Raw genomic sequence first — 18,993 nt, 5'->3', positions numbered from 1 at the left:
ACACATGGAGTAAACAATTAACAAGTCAATAACACAGTAGAAAAAAGGGGGAGTCTATATACAATGTGTGCAAAAGGCATGAGGAGGTAGGCGAATAATTACAATTTTGCAGATTAGCACTGGAGTGATAAATGATCAGATGGTCATGTACAGGTAGAGATATTGGTGTGCAAAAGAGCAGAAAAGTAAATAAATAAAAACAGTATAAAAACAGTATGGGAATGAGGTAGGTGAAAATGGGTGGGCTATTTACCAATAGACTATGTACAGCTGCAGCGATCGGTTAGCTGCTCAGATAGCTGATGTTTGAAGTTGGTGAGGGAGATAAAAGTCTCCAACTTCAGCGATTTTTGCAGTTCGTTCCAGTCACAGGCAGCAGAGTACTGGAACGAAAGGCGGCCAAATGAGGTGTTGGCTTTAGGGATGATCAGTGAGATACACCTGCTGGAGCGCGTGCTACGGGTGGGTGTTGCCATCGTGACCAGTGAACTGAGATAAGGCGGAGCTTTACCTAGCATGGATTTGTAGATGACCTGGAGCCAGTGGGTTTGGCGACGAATATGTAGCGAGGGCCAGCCGACTAGAGCATACAAGTCGCAGTGGTGGGTGGTATAAGGTGCTTTAGTGACAAAACGGATGGCACTGTGATAGACTGCATCCAGTTTGCTGAGAAGAGTGTTGGAAGCCATTTTGTAGATGACATCGCCGAAGTCGAGGATCGGTAGGATAGTCAGTTTTACTAGGGTAAGCTTGGCGGCGTGAGTGAAGGAGGCTTTGTTGCGGAATAGAAAGCCGACTCTTGATTTGATTTTCGATTGGAGATGTTTGATATGAGTCTGGAAGGAGAGTTTGCAGTCTAGCCAGACACCTAGGTACTTATAGATGTCCACATATTCAAGGTCGGAACCATCCAGGGTGGTGATGCTAGTCGGGCATGCGGGTGCAGGCAGCGATCGGTTGAAAAGCATGCATTTGGTTTTACTAGCGTTTAAGAGCAGTTGGAGGCCACGGAAGGAGTGTTGTATGGCATTGAAGCTCGTTTGGAGGTTAGATAGCACAGTGTCCAATGACGGGCCGAAAGTATATAGAATGGTGTCGTCTGCGTAGAGGTGGATCAGGGAATCGCCCGCAGCAAGAGCAACATCATTGATATATACAGAGAAAAGAGTCGGCCCGAGAATTGAACCCTGTGGCACCCCCATAGAGACTGCCAGAGGACCGGACAGCATGCCCTCCGATTTGACACACTGAACTCTGTCTGCAAAGTAATTGGTGAACCAGGCAAGGCAGTCATCCGAAAAACCGAGGCTACTGAGTCTGCCGATAAGAATATGGTGATTGACAGAGTCGAAGGCCTTGGCAAGGTCGATGAAGACGGCTGCACAGTGCTGTCTTTTATCGATGGTGGTTATGATATCGTTTAGTACCTTGAGTGTGGCTGAGGTGCAGATTGCACAGCGGAGAAGGTACGGTGGGATTCGAGATGGTCAGTGACCTGTTTGTTGACTTGGCTTTCGAAGACCTTAGATAGGCAGGGCAGGATGGATATAGGTCTGTAACAGTTTGGGTCCAGGGTGTCTCCCCCTTTGAAGAGGGGGGATGACTGCGGCAGCTTTCCAATCCTTGGGGATCTCAGACGATATGAAAGAGAGGTTGAACAGGCTGGTAATAGGGGTTGCAATGCCGGCGGATAGTTTCAGAAATAGAGGGTTCAGATTGTTAAGCCCAGCTGATTTGTACGGGTCCAGGTTTTGAAGCTCTTTCAGAACATCTGCTATCTGGATTTGGGTAAAGGAGAACCTGGAGAGGCTTAGGCGAGGAGCTGCGGGGGGGGGGGGGGCGGAGCTGTTGGCAGAGGTTGGAGTAGCCAGGCGGAAGGCATGGCCAGCCGTTGAGAAATGCTTATTGAAGTTTTCGATAATCATGGATTTATCGGTGGTGACCGTGTTACCTAGCCTCAGTGCAGTGGGCAGCTGGGAGGAGGTGCTCTTGTTCTCCATGGACTTCACAGTGTCCCAGAACTTTTTTGGAGTTGGAGCTACAAGATGCAAACTTCTGCCTGAAGTAGCTGGCCTTAGCTTTCCTGACTGACTGCGTGTATTGGTTCCTGACTTCCCTGAACAGTTGCATATCACGGGGACTATTCGATGCTATTGCAGTCCGCCACAGGATGTTTTTGTGCTGGTCGAGGGCAGTCAGGTCTGGAGTGAACCAAGGGCTGTATCTGTTCTTGGTTCTGCATTTTTTTGAATGGAGCATGCTTATCTAAAATGGTGAGGAAGTTACTTTTAAAGAATGACCAAGCATCCTCAACTGACGGGATGAGGTCAATGTCCTTCCAGGATACCCGGGCCAGGTCGATTAGAAAGGCCTGCTCACAGAAGTGTTTTAGGGAGCGTTTGACAGTGATGAGGGGTGGTCGTTTGACTGCGGCTCCGTGGCGGATACAGGCAATGAGGCAGTGATCGCTGAGATCCTGGTTGAAGACAGCGGAGGTGTATTTGGAGGGCCAGTTGGTCAGGATGACGTCTATGAGGGTACCCTTGTTTACGGAGTTAGGGTTGTACCTGGTGGGTTCCTTGATGATTTGTGTGAGATTGAGGGAATCTAGCTTAGATTGTAGGACTGCCGGGGTGTTAAGCATATCCCAGTTTAGGTCACCTAACAGAACAAACTCTGAAGCTAGATGGGGGGCGATCAATTCACAAATGGTGTCCAGGGCACAGCTGGGAGCTGAGGGGGGTCGGTAGCAGGCGGCAACAGTGAAATACTTATTTCTGGAGAGAGTAATTTTCTAAATTAGTAGTTCGAACTGTTTGGGTATAGACCTGGAAAGTATGACATTACTTTTCAGGCTATCTCTGCAGTAGACTGCAACTCCTCCCCCTTTGGCAGTTCTATCGGAAGATGTTATAGTTGGGTATGGAAATCTCTGAATTTTTGGTGGCCTTCCTGAGCCAGTATTCAGACACGGCAAGGACATCAGGGTTAGCAGAGTGTGCTAAAGTGAGTGAGTAAAACAAACTTAGGGAGGAGGCTTCTGATGTTGACATGCATGAAACCAAGGCTTTTTTGATCATAGAAGTCAACAAATGAGGGTGTCTGGGGACATGCAGGGCCTGGGTTTACCTCCACATCACCCGCGGAGCAGAGAAGGAGTAGTATGAGGGTGCGGCTGAAGGCTATCAAAACTGGTCGCCTAGAGCGTTGGGGTCAGAGAATAAGAGGAGCAGGTTTCTGGGCATGGTAGAATATATTCAGGGCATAATGCGCAGACAGGGGTATGGTGGGGTGCGGGTACAGCGGAGGTAAGCCCAGGCACTGGGTGATGATGAGAGAGGTTGTATCTCTGGACATGCTGGTTGTAATGGGTGAGGTCACCGCATGTGTGGGAGGTGGGACAAAGGAGGTAACAGGGGTATGAAGAGTGGAACTAGGGGCTCCATTGTGAACTAAAACAATGATCACTAACCTGAACAACAGTATACAAGGCATATTGACATTTGAGAGAGACATACAGCGAGGCATACAGTAATCACAGGTGTTGAATTGGGAAAGCTAGCTAAAACAGTAGGTGAGACAGCAACAGCTAGTCAGCTAGCACAACAAACAGCAGGTAAAATGGCGTTGACTAGGCAACGGGGCCGACAGATAAAACAAACAAGCAGAATGGAGTACCGTGATTAATGGACAGTCCAGCCTGCATCAGCTATGTAGCCAAGAGATCAGTGTCTAGGGGGCAGCCGTGGATGGGCAGGGAAGCTGGACTGGCGAGTGTTATCCAGGTTTAAAAAACTAACAATGACTAAATAGCTTGTAGCTAGTTAGCTGGTTAGCGTCTGGAGGTTCTTGAGTGTGTTCTAAAAAATTAAAAATAATAGCGCTTCCGTATCACAATGGGTGAGGCAGGTTTCCGGAAGGTATAAACAATTTAAAAATCAAAAAGAGATAGAAAGTAAATATGGGTCCAGAGAGTGTTTGGGAAGCGGCGATTCAGACGGTTAGCAGGCCTGTGCTAACAAGCTAACAGTTCGTAGGCCCGGGCTAGACAGGGTAGCAGGGGTGTGCTACAGGTGCTCTGGCCGGGCTAGCTTCAAGCTAAGTGGGTGGAAACGCTAGCCAGGTGTAATCATCCGGGGTTGCAGTTTAGCTAGATAGCTAGTTGTGAAGATCCAGCTGAAAAATGTTCCGTTTGCGGTGGGAATCCAGGGATGAAAAATAAATAGGTCCGTTATGCTCTGGTTAGAGTCGTGTTGTTCGAACTGGCGAGAGCTTTCCGGGCTAAAGGTTAGCTGATGACCGGTTAGCTGAAGACCGCTAGCATAGCTGGTGGATTAGCTGGCTAGCTTCAGTTGAGGGGTTTCGGTTCCGAAGTAAATATAAATACTTTAGGAAAAATAGCTACATTGGGTGAGGCGGGTTGCAGGAGAGTATTTGGAAGCTTAGGTTTAGCAAAATGTTTTTAAAGAGGTATGCGAAGAAAATGCTCTCGATAGTGCAGCTGTAGAACATTTTGAGAATCTGGGGACCCATTCCAAATCTTTTCAGTCTCCTGAGGTGTTGTCGTGCCCTCTTCAAGACTGTCTTGGTGTGTTTGGAGCATGATAGTTCGTTGGTGATGTGGACACCAAGAAACATGAAACTCTCCACACGCTCCACTTCAGCCCCGTCAATATTAATGGTGGCATGTTCGGTCCTCCTTTTCCTATTGTCCACGATCAGCTCCCTTGTCTTTCTCTGCCAGGTCTCTGACCACCTCCGTATAGGCTGTCTCATCGTTGTCGATAATCAGGCCTACCACTGTTGTGTTGTCAGCTAACTTAATGATGGTGTTGGAGTCGTGCTTAGCCATGCAGTCGTGGGCGAACAGGGAGTACAGGAGGGGACTGAGCACGCACCCCTGAGGGGCCCCAGTGTTGAGGATCAGCATAGCAGATGTGTTGTTGCCTACCCTTACCACCTGAGGGGTGGCCCTGTCAGGAAGTCCAGGATCCAGTTGCAGAGGGAAGTGTTTAGTCCCAGGGTCCTTAGCTTAGTGATGAGTTTTGTGGGCACTATGGTGTTGAACGCTGAGCTGTAGTCAATGATTAGCATTCTCACATAAGGTGTTCCTTTTGTCCAGGTGGGAAAGGGAATTGTGGAGTGCGATTGAGATTGCATCATCTGTGGATCTGTTGGGGCGGTATGCAAATTGGAGTGAGTCTAGGGTATCCGGGATGATGCTGTTGATGTGAGGCATGACCAGCCTTTCAAAGCACTTCATGGCTACCAAAGTGAGTGCTACGGGGCGGTTATCATTTAAGCAGGTTACCTTCGCTTCCTTGGGAACAGGGACTTTGGTTGTCTGCTTGAAACATGTCGGTATTACAGACTCGGTCAGGGAGAGGTTGAAAATGTCAGTGAAGACACTTGGCAGTCGGTCCAAAGTAATTCAATGCCTGCACTTTATCACTTAGGATGCAACTTTCCAGTGATACTATTTTTTTCTATGTAATGTTATTTAAACAAAATCAGACAACCCCATAGTAGAGTAGTTGACCCATTTACCTAGTCAGCTTGTTGTTGTGTGCTCTATGCGACAAAAATATTCCTTGGTGCGAGAGTTGCGAGAGCCATAGATAGGGAGGGAAACATGTAGTCTTTTAGACAAGAAGTCTTGGCTCAACAATTCTTAATACAATCGCGGGAAAACGGTTTTGAAAGCAGTTTTGGCCTTTGTTAAAAAAAGAGGGGGGACCCCATCATTTTACAAATGCTGTTACAACTAGGGCTGGAGATTTCCAGGGTTCTCACAAGATGATATTATCACAATAATTCTGTATGTATTGCAATTCGATACTGTGATTCTATCGTGATTCAATGTTCCAGTCATATTGCTCGCCATATGTCTACCGCAGAGGGACGAGAGAGAGACAAAATAAAACGAGTCATGGGAATAAAATTGTTGAAAACAAATTGCCTCCGGATTTAAAAAGAAGATGGAGAACAAGCTATGAAGGCAAGATACTGGATTTTAGACACAGGCACAGCCAACTAGCACAAAAATAATATTGTTATGTTGTCAAAACGATGCGATATACTGTTAAAATGAATATCCCGATATGTAACTGATTCCCCCCCTTCACTAATAGTCTTTTGCACAGTGCAACATTTTTCACTGACTTCAGATCTGCTAAGAGTACAGAGAGTACTAAGCCTTTGGAACTGTTTATGAAAGGAAAGGTCCAGGGACAGCAAGGGAAATGAGCAAATGGGAAATTGTGTCTGGGTACAATTGCATTACCCACACATATTAAGGAGAGTGGGTGTCACTAGCTCTTCCTCAGAAGTGCCTTTCTCCCATTTTTTTGCCCCCTTCCCACTTTCTAAACAGTTATTGGCATCCTTGATAAAGATGAGCATATCAAACAAGTCAACCATTTCTTTGTGGATTTTGATTAGTGCTTGGGGTTATTGTCTTTCTGGAAGATCCACTTGCGGCCAAATGTCAGCATCCTGAGAGAGGCAACCAAAACCTATAGACTCTATGGTTGCTAAAATTGTAAGAGATATGTCTCTGCTCTGCTTTCTTCACATCTCAGTCAACCAGACAGGTCCGACAGGCCCGGTCATGTGCGACAAAGAGGGACATAGGTCAATTGCAGTTGGTCCAGGACAGGGTAGCACGTATTGCACTTAGATGTTGATGTGTTGAAGGTAATCAAACTGTCTGTTCAAGCAGTTGGCACACAGTTCGGACACTTTTCGGCAATCAGAAATCTCTTCACAGTCTCCAGGTTCAGAACAGCGGGTGGGAAATGCACAGTAATAAATAGAGCCATGTCTACATGGAACTCTCTGCCACCCCAGGTAACTCAAGCAAGCAATAAAAACAGATTAACAAAACAGATCAAATAACACCTTATGGCACAATAGGGACTGTGAAGAGACTCAGATATTTGTATTGTAATTTACACGGTATTATGTATTGTATTATGTAGGTGGGTGGCCTTGCACAAATCCTTGGCTTATGCGAGCCCGAACGGCTCATAGGGCAGGAGCCATCTCCTGTTTCTGAAGAGTGAGGCAGAGTCAGGAGATTGAATATCATGTATTTTATTTGTTGTGTTTTGTTTCCTGTTTGGACTGTTTGGCCTTGGTAGCGGATAATTAGGGAACCCAATAAATACTACTACCCGGTTTTTGGTAAAATGTCTTGGTACTTGGTCAAGTTCATGATGCCGTTGACCTTAACAAGGGCCCCAGGACCAGCAAACTAGGCCCATAACATCAAAGATCCACCACCATATTTTACCGTAGATATGAGGTACTTTTCTGCATATGCTTCTTATTTTCCAACGCCAAACCCACCATAAACATTTTGCAATAGCCATCTCAGTCTCTGGATTTTAACCCCATTGAAAACCTGTGGTTTGAATTGAAGATGGCAGCCAATAAGCGCAGACAAAGGATGTCAAGGATCTGAAAAGACTATGTATTGGGGTATGGTCTAAGATCCCTCCCAACGTGTTCTCCGATATCACAAAACATTTTAGAAACAGGCTCAGTGTCGTTGTCAAAGGGTAGGGTGCTGGAGTACTGAAAACGGCTATTGATAATTTTGATCCCTATCTAAAAACATATATATATATATATATTTGTATATTTGTATATTATATTACTTGTTAAACACAATCTCTTTCTCTGAGAAATTGTATTAATATAAAATACATTTAAAATAGTTTTGAGCATGCAATATATTATTTATTTTACACAGTTTATTTTATACAGTCTTTTTTGCTCATCTTTATCAAGGGTGCCAATAATTATGGACCTAGCTGTAGCTGTGGACTATATCCTGGGAAAGTGGGTTTATAGGCCTTTTCATACCACTGAGCAGAGTGAAACCAAGCTGTACCGAGCTGGCCCTGTTACACATCCACCATTGTAGCTGAAAAAGACAATGTCAAAGGAAAATATCATCTGCCAGCACAGTTTGTCTCGAGTCAGCACTATAGTTAGAAAAGGGTATGTGTGTGTACTTGAGTGAAGTGTTTCTGTTGATAAGTTAGTCCGTGTGTGAATGGGTTTTGTGTTTTGTTCTGTCCCCTCAGGCTGAAGATGATGGAACACCAGGAGCAGAGTGATGACATCAGTGTCCTGAGCCCGCTGGAGTTGCTGGCAGAGGCCGCCAAGGAGGATGATCGACACTGCCAACCACAGTTCAGGTGAGGCATCTCCACTACCTATGGCACAGATTTAGGATCATCTAACCCCCTACCCTCTCAATCCTAATCTTAATTGTTGGGTTCTAAAACTGACCTCAGAAGAACTGAACTAGGATCACTTCAACCTACTCCCTTCCCATACAGGGCTCCTGAGTGGCACAGCGGTCTAAGGCACTGCATCTCATTGCTAGAGGTGTCACTACAGACCTTGGTTCAATTCCAGGCTGTATCACAACCAGCAGGGATTGGGAGTCCCATAGGGCGGTGCACAATTGGTCGTCCGGGTTAGGGTTTGGCCGGAGTAGGCCGTCATTGCAAAAACAAATTTGTTCTGAACTGACTTGCCTAGTTAAATAATGGTCACAAGTCAAATACAGTACACTTATACGGATCCTGGATATGATATACTCCATTGCCTTTGAGTGGTCAAAAAATGTCTGTCCTCCCTTGTTCTTTTAGCAATTGTTAGGGCAAATAGAAGAGTCCTCCCTGCAGACCCCAGGGTGCTAAACAGGTGGATAATGTCACCTTATGCTGTCATGATGTACACACTCAGTCAGTCATGGTTAATGTGGCTACTCTGGTCACACCGCACCCCCAGCGAGCAAAACTAGTTGCAATGACGTCATCATCATGGTTGTATAGCGGTTGCATAAAGACATGTTGTTAACATCTTTTTTTAGCAACCAGAAAGTCACAATGTAATCTGTTTATATAACATCTTCTGAATCAGAAAAAAACAATTCTCAACCAGAAAAGAATGTAATTAAGATGCCATGTGTCATTGTTTGCTGCGCTGACTAAGGACAGGGTTGGCCAATTAGCAACTAGCGGTATGATGATGTACAGTGATATCGCCACCTCTTTTCACCATATTCAACAACACTGTCTTCTCCTCTTCAGTAGCCTACACGTCCCCACTTGCATTCTGCCCCACCTTGCGGTCTCCTCTGCATACAGGAGTGGTATAATTGCTAATGGCTTAGGATACAATAAAAGTCTGGAAAACGCCGGCAGCCTGGCACACAAAGACAATTAAAGGTCTCTGCGGTCTATTTAGCTTTACATTGGTGTCGAGTAGAATAGAATCACACCTCGTGATTCAACATTGAGGACTAGGTGCGAATGCTGTTCTTGAGGTCTGGGACCCACCCTTTTTCAAAAGTGTAATTATAGTGACATTTTCCTTGACTCAGGAGGAGGATTAGCTTTCACATGCTTTCCTAGCAATTACTATATAGTATTTCTGGGAAATCTCTCTCTTCCTATCTGTCAACATGCCGGAGAGAGAGAGAGAGAGAGAGAGAGAGAGAGAGAGAGAGAGAGAGAGAGAGAGAGAGAGAGAGAGAGAGAGAGAGAGAGAGAGAGAGAGAGAGAGAGAGAGAGAGAGAGAGAGAGAGAGAGAGAGAGAGAGAGAGAGAGAGAGAGAGAGAGAGAGAGAGAGAGAGAGACAGACAGAGAGAGAGACAGAGACAGAGACAGAGACAGAGACAGAGACAGAGACAGAGACAGAGACAGAGACAGAGACACAGACACAGACACAGACACAGACACAGACACAGACACAGACACAGACACAGACACAGACACAGACACAGAGACAGAGACAGAGACAGAGAGAGAGAGAGACCGTTACGGAGTAATGTCCTGACATAGACCCGTACCTACCCTGGTTTGTGACTCCCAGTCACTGTCAGACCTGGGGTAACCTCTCACTGGCAGAGACGAACAGACAGACAGCCACATTCTGTCAGGAACACAGCCAACAGAGTCAGAGATCACGTCAGGCCTTTTAACACAGCGTCCTGGTTTTAACTCTCTGTCCAATAATACAGTACATTGCTATGCTATACAACACAATATGATATAATAGAAATCAATGACAATATAACTTTTATCAATCCCTCCAGGAGCAATTTTGAAGGCATCATTGAGAGTACAAATTCGCAATGACATAAATTATTGGAACTGTTGGAACTAGAAGCACAAGCATTTCGCTACACTCGTATTAACATCTGATAACCATGTGTATGTGACCAATAAAATTGGATTTGATTTGAATTACATCCTGAACATACAATACAACGCGATAGTCCTACATTCATCCATGCCATCAGACTATCATATCATACAGCCTGTATGTGCTGTGGCTATAGTATACACTGCTTGGAGAACTGTAATATGTATAACCAGAAATGAACCTTATTTTGAACAGCTATGTTATCCTATGAAATGAAACATCAGCTCTTTTGCCTCTGTGTTGTTTTGGGTTTCCTTACAGATAACTACCCCCTTAGCATCTTAAATGTTAGTAAGCGATGCTATAGGGCTAATTTACCCTTCAGGTGATCTGAGATCTGTCTGAAGCACTCATAATAACAGCACTAACGGTGAGGCAGCCGTGGTCTGGGAGTGTGACTGATAAACAGGCTCTCTGGCAGCACATGAAAGCCTAGAAGGGTGCGTGCTGAGGGAGGAAATACAGAGGGAGTTAGGATCATTAGATATGAAAATGGAACCCCCCCCACACACACACAGAAAAGGCACACACACTCAAAACGCATGCACGCTATCATACACACACAAAGCCGTTGTGTCTCACTCAGAGAGTCTCACGTGTAAAGAGAATCCCTGTGGTGATACTGTCTGCTCGCTGCACTGAGCCATAGAGGGAAAACCAGACCTGGTCAGAGAGACGAACTAGCTCTTTAAGAGGGAAAATGCTGGAAAATATGTGGGCAAAACCATTGTCTATGTTGTCTATTGTCTATGATATCTATTGTCTATGTAAATATGTTGTCTATGTCTATGTAGTCTATTGTCTATGATGTCTATTGACTTTGTTGTCCATTGTCTACGTTGTCTATGTCTAGGTAAATATGTTGTCTATGTTGCGCCTCCGTCACTCGGTCGCATCGTTGCCATTGTTATCCACTTGCCTCAGCTTATTGATGTGTGACTGATGGTTAATACCAAGTCTTTCTGAATGGCTAATGGCTGTTTCGTAAAATGTACACTATTGTGGCCTGGAAATATGATCACATTGCTAACATAGACCAATAAAGAGTAGAAAACAACATTGCCAGCATTGTGATGTCGTCGAGTTTAATTTAGAGGAGTGGCAATGTTGCTATGAGCTAGCAAAGTTAGTCAGAAATAGCTAGCAATGCTAACGTTAGCGAGCTTACATTTCAGCACTCTGCACTCAATCTTAGCTAGCCAGCTAAAGTTATAATGCATCTAAAGTCAGTTTGGAGATATCGCAATGATCACAAAATCTTTTCCTACAAATGATTTGCCTCCTTTTGAAATGTCATCATGTTTCCAAGCCACAGTAATGCACTTTAGACTAGCACCCATTGAGACTGAATTGAGTAGAATGCTCAGCTGGACATCAGGCCTAAAACGAACGTTCAAAACAATATTATGATGTAATGAGCAACCCATGAATATGTTGTCTATGTAAATACAGGTTACTGCCAAAATAAAGGAAACACCAACACCATAAAGTGTCTTAATAGGGTATTGAGCCAGAACAGCTTCAATGCACTTTGGCATAGATTCTGCAAGTGTCTGGAACTCTTAGAGGGATGCAACACTATTCTTCCACAAAAAATTCCATAATTTGGTGTTTTGTTGATGGTGGTGGAAAAACGCTGTCTCAAGCGCTCCAGAATCTCCTATAAGTGTTCAATTGGGTTGAGATCTATTGACTGACATGGCAATGGCATGTGGTTTACATTTTTTTCATGCTTTTCAAACCATTCAGTGACCACTGAAGTGTTTCCATTATTTTGGCAGTTACCTGTATGTACAGTGCATTCGGAAAGTATTCAGACCCCTGGACTTTTTCCACATTCTGTTATGTAAAGCCTTATTCTAAAATTGATAAAATAGTTTTTTTCCCCTTCATCAGTCTACACACAATACCCCATAATGACAGAGAAAAAAAATACATTTTTGCAAATGTATAAAAAGAAAACTGAAATATCATATTTGAATAAGTATTCAGACCCTTTACTCAGTACTTTGTTGAAGCAACTTTTGCAGCGATTACAACCTCAAGTCTTCTTAGCTATGACGCTACAAGCTTGGCACACCTGTATTGGGGGAGTTTCTCCCATTCTTCTCTGCAGATCCTCTCAAGCTCTGTCAGGTTGGATGGGGAGAGTCGCTGCACAGATATTTTCAGGTCTGTCCAGAGATGTTCGATCGGGTTCATGTCCAGGCTCTAGCTGGGCCACTCAAGGACGTTCAGAGACTTGTCCCGTAGCCACTCATGCGTTGTCTTGGCTGTGTAATATGGTCGTTGTCCCGTTGGAAGATTAACCTTTGCCTCAGGTCCTGAGCGCTCTGGAGCAGGTTTTCATCAAGGATCTCTGTTCTTTACTCCGTTCATCATTCCCTCAATCCTGACTAGTCTCTCAGTCGCTACCGCTGAAACACATCCTGACAGCATGATGCTGCCACCACCATGCTTCAATGTAGGGATAGTGCCAGGTTTCCTCCAGACGAGATGCTTGGCATTCAGTCCAAAGTCTTCAATCTTGGTAACATCAAACCAGAGACTCTTGTTTTTCATGGTCTGAGTCCTTTAGGTGCTTTTTTCCAAACTCCAAGCGGGTTGTCATGCATTTTACTGAGGAGTGGCTTCCGTCTGGCCACTCTACCATAAAGGCCTGATAAAGGCCATCGGGTTCTTGGTCACCTCCCAGACCAAGGCCCTTCTCCTCCGATTCCTCAGCTTGACCGGGCGGCCAGCTCTAGGAAGAATCTAGCTGGTTCTAAACTTCTTCCTTTTAAGAATGATGGAGGCCACTGTGTTCTTGGGGACCTTCCATATTGCAGACATTTTTTGGTACCCTTCCCCAGATCTGTGCCTCGACACAATCCTGTCTCGGAGCTCTACGGACAATTCCTTCGACCTCATGTCTTGGTTTTTGCTCTGACATGCACTGTCAACTGTGGGATCTTATATAGACAGGTGTGTGGCTTTCCAAATAATTTTCAATCAATTGAATTGACCACAGGTGGACACCAATCAAGTTGTAGAAACATCTCAAGGATGATCAATGGAAACAGGATGCACCTGAGCAAAATTTCGAGACTCATAGCAAAGGTTCTGAATACTTATGTAAGTAAGGTATTTCAGTTTTTATTTTTTATTTTATAAACTAGCAAAAAATGTTAGAACCTGTTTTTGCTTTGTCATTATGGGGTATTGTGTGCAGATTGATGAGGAATAAAAATATTTTGTATCAATTGTACAATAAGGCTGTAATGTTGTCTGTGTTGTCTACATCTATTTAAATGTGTATATGTTGTCTGTTGTCTATGTAAATTAGCTAGTAGTTATTGAGATAGATGTTCATGCACATGCAAGCATATTAGCAGGGCTGAAAGTGTGTGCATACATGCACACTGCACACATGTCCTAAAGAAATTGCAGACAGGAGCCATGTCATCTTCAAGCTGCTCTTCCATATCAGTGCGGCTGTGGTGTGATCTGAACTGGGCCCCAGTAGAGCTCAAAAACACCTCCCTAACATAGATCCTACCCCTACAAACACACCACACCCACACACACACACTCCTCACCCTCTTCTCCTCTCACGCAGCACCCAAGAGGCTGCAGGAGATGCAGAGTGCTGGGAGAGGCAGAGCGAGAGGATCACAGGAAGAGATGGAGAGAGAGAGAGTGCTGCAGCCCAGCGCACGTGCAGCCTGCACATGTTTACTAGAGAAGAGCGGAGACCCCGTTATGTAACACATATCTAGGGGAAGGGGGGAGGATAAGAGGAAGAGTTAGATGGAAGAGGGAGAGTGAGATGGATAGAAGGGGATTGAGGGAGAAATAGATGGGAAAGAGAGGGAGAGGAGATAAAAATAATGGGAAGGGTGGGAGGGAGAGGGATTTATGGAAAAGAGGGGCAAGGAGGCAGAAATATATATGGCAAAGAGAGGGAGAAGGAGAGAGAAATACATAAGCATTCACTCCCCTTGACTTTCCACATTTTGTTGAGTTACAGCCTGAATTTTAGATGGATTAAATTGAGATTTTGTGTCACTGGGCCTACACACAATATCCCAGAGGAATTATGTTTTTCTACATTTTTACAAATGAATTTAAATAAAAATCTGAAATGTCAATAAGTATTCAACCCCTTTGTTATGGTGAGCCTATATAAGTTCATGAGTAGGAATTTGCTTAACAAGTCACATAATAAGTTCAATGGACTCTGTGTGCAATTATAGTGTTTAACATGATTTTTGAATGACTACCTCATTTCTGTATCCTAAACATACAATTATTTGTATGGTCCCTAAGTCAAGCAGTGAATTTCAAACACAGATTCAACCAGAAATACCAGGGAGGTTTTCCAATGCCTCTCAAAGAAGGGCCCCTATTGGTAGATGGGTAAAAAAAAGTACATTGACTATCCCTTTGAGCATGAGGAAGTTATCAATTACACTTTGGATGGTGTATCAATACAGTCACTACAAAGATACAGGCGTCTTTCCTAACTCAGTTGCCGGAGAGGAGGGAAACCGCTCAGAAATTTCACCATGAGGCAAATGGTGACTTTAAAACAGTTACAGAGTGTAATGGCTGTGATAGGGGAAATCTGAAGATGGATCAACAACATTGTAGATAATCTACAATACTAACCTGTTGTGACTTTACTTTCATTAATCTGCTGACTGTTATTTATCTAATCAACTAACTCTTTAAAAGTCAATCGATTAAATACATAATAAACTAATAATAATAAACAAACTATTATTATGGCACCACGAGAGCATTGTTTTAAATAGTTACCATCTCCCGATTAAACTCTAAAGGTCTTTACCTATTACATCCATAAACAGTCAACTCATTAACCATAACCTCATATCATCCTTCTGAACAGTCGTAACCTCCTGCATCTGCATAAACCCCAGCCTTACTTATGATTCAGTACTACTCAAATTGTTTAAATTATTTATTTACTAGCGAACTAAATGATAACACAGGATAAACATACACATTTAATACATTAAAACGGGTCCCTAGAGGACTGACACAATATGGCGTTTTGTTACAAAGGAGATGAAGAGGGCGAGAGAGAGAGGGACAGAGACATAATACTTTGGTACATTTAGAAACTACTCTCACAGTAATTATATATTTTTCACAAGAACCACTGCCAGTTCGGAGTAAGAAATCATGAATGTATTTGTCGGAACCAAGCCTTCTTTGAAAGGTGTTTGGTTGGGACTTTCTGTGGCACGCTTGTAATGCTCTGACTGTCCCGTCTCTTCTACTTTTGCACTCCTCTGCCGTCACCCGGTATCCGGCGACCCGTCGTGTAGTCCTGAACAGAACAACAGAGCTCACTCTGCTTCCACTCGCTCTGGAAGATGATTCTTTGAAGATAGGCTAGCAAGCCGTATCGATGGTTCTCAGTGGGGCGATGAGAGTAGTAGAATACATACGATGGCTTGAAGAGTAGTAGAATGATCCCAGCTAATCAGCCATACCAGTGATTGTCCGAGAGGTGACGTTATCGTCTCTACCTCGTGTTGAGATTTCAGAGTTCTATCCACTTTGGACGTGAGCTGCAGCTCAATGCCTCTGGCCTGGTATGTTAATTCTTAACCCACTGTTTTATACAGTTCATTCAAAACGCTCTCTGACCTCACTCAAGGGGCGGTGACTACTCACTTGTACAAAGTTATAGAAACAATTTCCTCTTGTAGTTTCTAAGATCACTTCCCTCTCTTAACAAAAACACTATTTTGTAAACAATGTAGAGGATACAGACTTCGTACATGTATTATCTATACCTTTCAAGTTACAGTATTTCCTTTATAACATTTTTAATGACATCACAAAATAACAACCGAAATGACATTATTATTATTTAGATCGCCTCTGTCCATTCTCCACGTTCCATGTTAGAAATATTGTTCCAGCAGTCGCTTTAGAACGTGTTACAGTTTCGGCGGGAAAACGTCTGCGAAACAAATTCCATTACATTTCTGTGTGAATTTGGAGAGGGAGATAGCTGAAAGTTCTAATTCTTGATTTACAACAGGGTTTGAACTGTCATACACCCCCCCCCCATCTGTGGGTGCAGAGGGTCTGGTTGAAGCCATCCATTGCCAAGCTGATCTGACCTATTTGAATCCTCACAGGACAGTCATGACACCTAAATGACAGAGTGAAAAGAATGAAGCCTGCACAAAATAAAAATAATTAAAAACATGCATTCTGTTTGCAATAAGGCACTAAAGTCAAATTACAAATAATGTGTCAAAACAATTCACTTTATATCGTGAATAGAGCAAATCCAACACATCACTTAGTACCACTCTTCATATTTCCAAGGTGGCTGCATTATGTTATGGGCATGCTTGTCATCTGCAAGTTTTTTTTTAAGAAACTGAATACGGCTAAGCACAGACAAAATCCTAGAGGAAAACTTGGTTCAGTCTGCTTTCCACCAGTCACATGGGAGACAAATTCACCTTTCAGCAGGACAATAACCAAAAACACAAGGCCAAATATACACAACATTGAATGTTCCTGACTGGCCTAGGTACGGTTTTGACTTAAATTGGCTTGACAATCTATGGCAAGACTTGAAAATGTCTGTCTAGCTATGATCAACAACCAACTTGACAGAGTTTCAGAAATTTAAAAAAGAATAATGTGCAAATATTGTACAATTAAAGCTCTTAGCAACTTACCCAGAAAGACTGTAATCGCTGCCAAAGGTGATACTAAAATGTCTTGACTCAGGGGTGTAAATACTTATTTCATTTTCAATACATTTGCTAAAAATGTCTAAAAACATGTTTTCACTTTGCCATTATGGGGTATAGTATGTAGATGGGAGAGAGAGAAAAAATATTTAAACCTTCTTGAATTCAGGCTGTAACACAACAGCATGCGGAATAAGTCAAGAGGTATGAATAACTTCTGAAGGCACTGTATATGGGAAAGAGAGAGAATGAGTCACACACACTGCTACCTACCTTTCAAATACAAAGCAAAGAGCCTCCACTCACCGGCTGGTTAGATCTCAGTCAGTGAGAGCCTGGAGCAATGCCATTGGAGGTAATGATAGCCCTGTCACACACACACACACACACACACACACACACACACACACACACACACACACACACACACACACACACACACACACACACACACACACACACACACACACACACACACACACACACACACACACACACACACACACACACACACACACACACACACACACACACACACAGTGACATTAGACACCACAAACACGCAGAGATTAGACACCATACACCTGCTTCTAATCCACTGCCAGGGAACACAGAGAACTGCCAGTCTTTGACTCGAGAAACATGGCTCAGCATCTATATCAGGGGTGCTGGGAAAGCATGGGAACCAAGTACCTTAAGGAAAATCATTTTGACACGTGAAACATTTTGTTTTTCACAGTGAATTCTATAGGACTATTCTATTTTGCATTGGGGAGTTCCCAAAAGTGTCATTTTTCCAATTCCACTCCCGCCGAGAGTCATCGTCATCAACATCTTTTTTTGTACTAGCTACTGAATTCTATCAGAGCTGGTATTACTAGTGAACAGCGTTGGCTTTGATGTAGGTAAACACTGATTTGCCTGCCAGAATGGTGAGAAAAGGACAACCATTGGCTGTGTGTGTTTCTCTAATGTTTACCCACACCTGATTTGGTATTATCAGTAGCATTTTGAATGGGGGACTCAAATCCTGGTAGCACACTATCTATTGTACACCATTTCTAGCACAGTTGACAGTAGCATGGGTGCCGAGAAACATTGTGTACGCTGGCCCAGGTTGCGTTGGTTGTGCCGGGTCTTAATTAAAAGCTGTTTAATAATGGAGGACGATGCAGCTCACTCGTCCCCACGGAGTGCCAGTGTTTTTCTATTAGCGGCCTCGGCGCTGCCTGGGTACTGGCAAGGGGCCTATAGCACTGCCTGTTTACAGCACGGAAGAAATGGAGGAACAAGTGTGCACAGAACACACGCAGGCACAGACCCATTGCGTCAGCGGCAGTGGTCCCTTAGCAGTTGAGGATTACATCAGTCAGGCTGACACACACACACACACACACACACACACACACACACACACACACACACACACACACACACACACACACACACACACACACACACACACACACACACACACACACACACACACACACACACACACACACACACACACACACACACACACACACACACATATGCATGATACTTACAAACCATTTTCCTTCTTTCGCTCTCCCATCCCTCTTTCACTCTCACACACACAAACCACTCGCATGTCCCGCACACCCGCACATACATGCCACTTAATTTCTCACACGTCATACATTGGCATTTAAATGTCTCTGTCTGATCAGGCAGGCTGATTCAGTGCCCGTCTCAAAGTAAGCCACTCCAGATAATGTTCCCAAATTGATTGAAACAAATACATTGGAATTACTTTAATAATGACTCATCGATTTCCCTCCCCTTCCTATTTATAGCCCAGGGGAGAACGACTGCCCCCTCTTATTCAAGCCACATAAGTTCAAGGCCGACCTCAGTACTGCAGGCATTGTTAGCAGAAAACAGGATCCCCTATTCTAGTGAATGGAATATCAATTCCCCCAAATATATATACAGTACCAGACAATTTTTCACACCTACTCATTCCAGGGTTTTTCTTTATTTTTTTACTATTTTCTACATTGTAGAATAATAG

The 18,993-nt window shown here is 43.8% G+C and overlaps 1 protein-coding gene across 4 annotated transcripts in view; it reads left to right on the top strand.

The window, feature by feature from the left end:
- LOC124039886 (GRAM domain-containing protein 2A) overlaps nucleotides 1-18,993 on the top strand; it is a 65,055-nt gene that overhangs the window by 11,477 nt on the left and 34,585 nt on the right. For all 4 annotated transcript variants that reach the window (XM_046356417.1, XM_046356426.1, XM_046356408.1 and 1 more), the window contains exon 2: nucleotides 8,094-8,207. In XM_046356417.1, coding sequence (XP_046212373.1) covers nucleotides 8,101-8,207 — 107 coding nt within the window. In that variant the 5' untranslated portion in view covers nucleotides 8,094-8,100. The remainder of the gene's footprint in view (nucleotides 1-8,093; nucleotides 8,208-18,993) is intronic.

Source organism: Oncorhynchus gorbuscha, linkage group LG01 (genome assembly GCF_021184085.1).
Source record: "Oncorhynchus gorbuscha isolate QuinsamMale2020 ecotype Even-year linkage group LG01, OgorEven_v1.0, whole genome shotgun sequence".
In the NCBI taxonomy this organism is placed as follows: Eukaryota; Metazoa; Chordata; class Actinopteri; order Salmoniformes; family Salmonidae; genus Oncorhynchus; species Oncorhynchus gorbuscha.
This window is presented reverse-complemented; position numbering and strand designations above follow the sequence as displayed.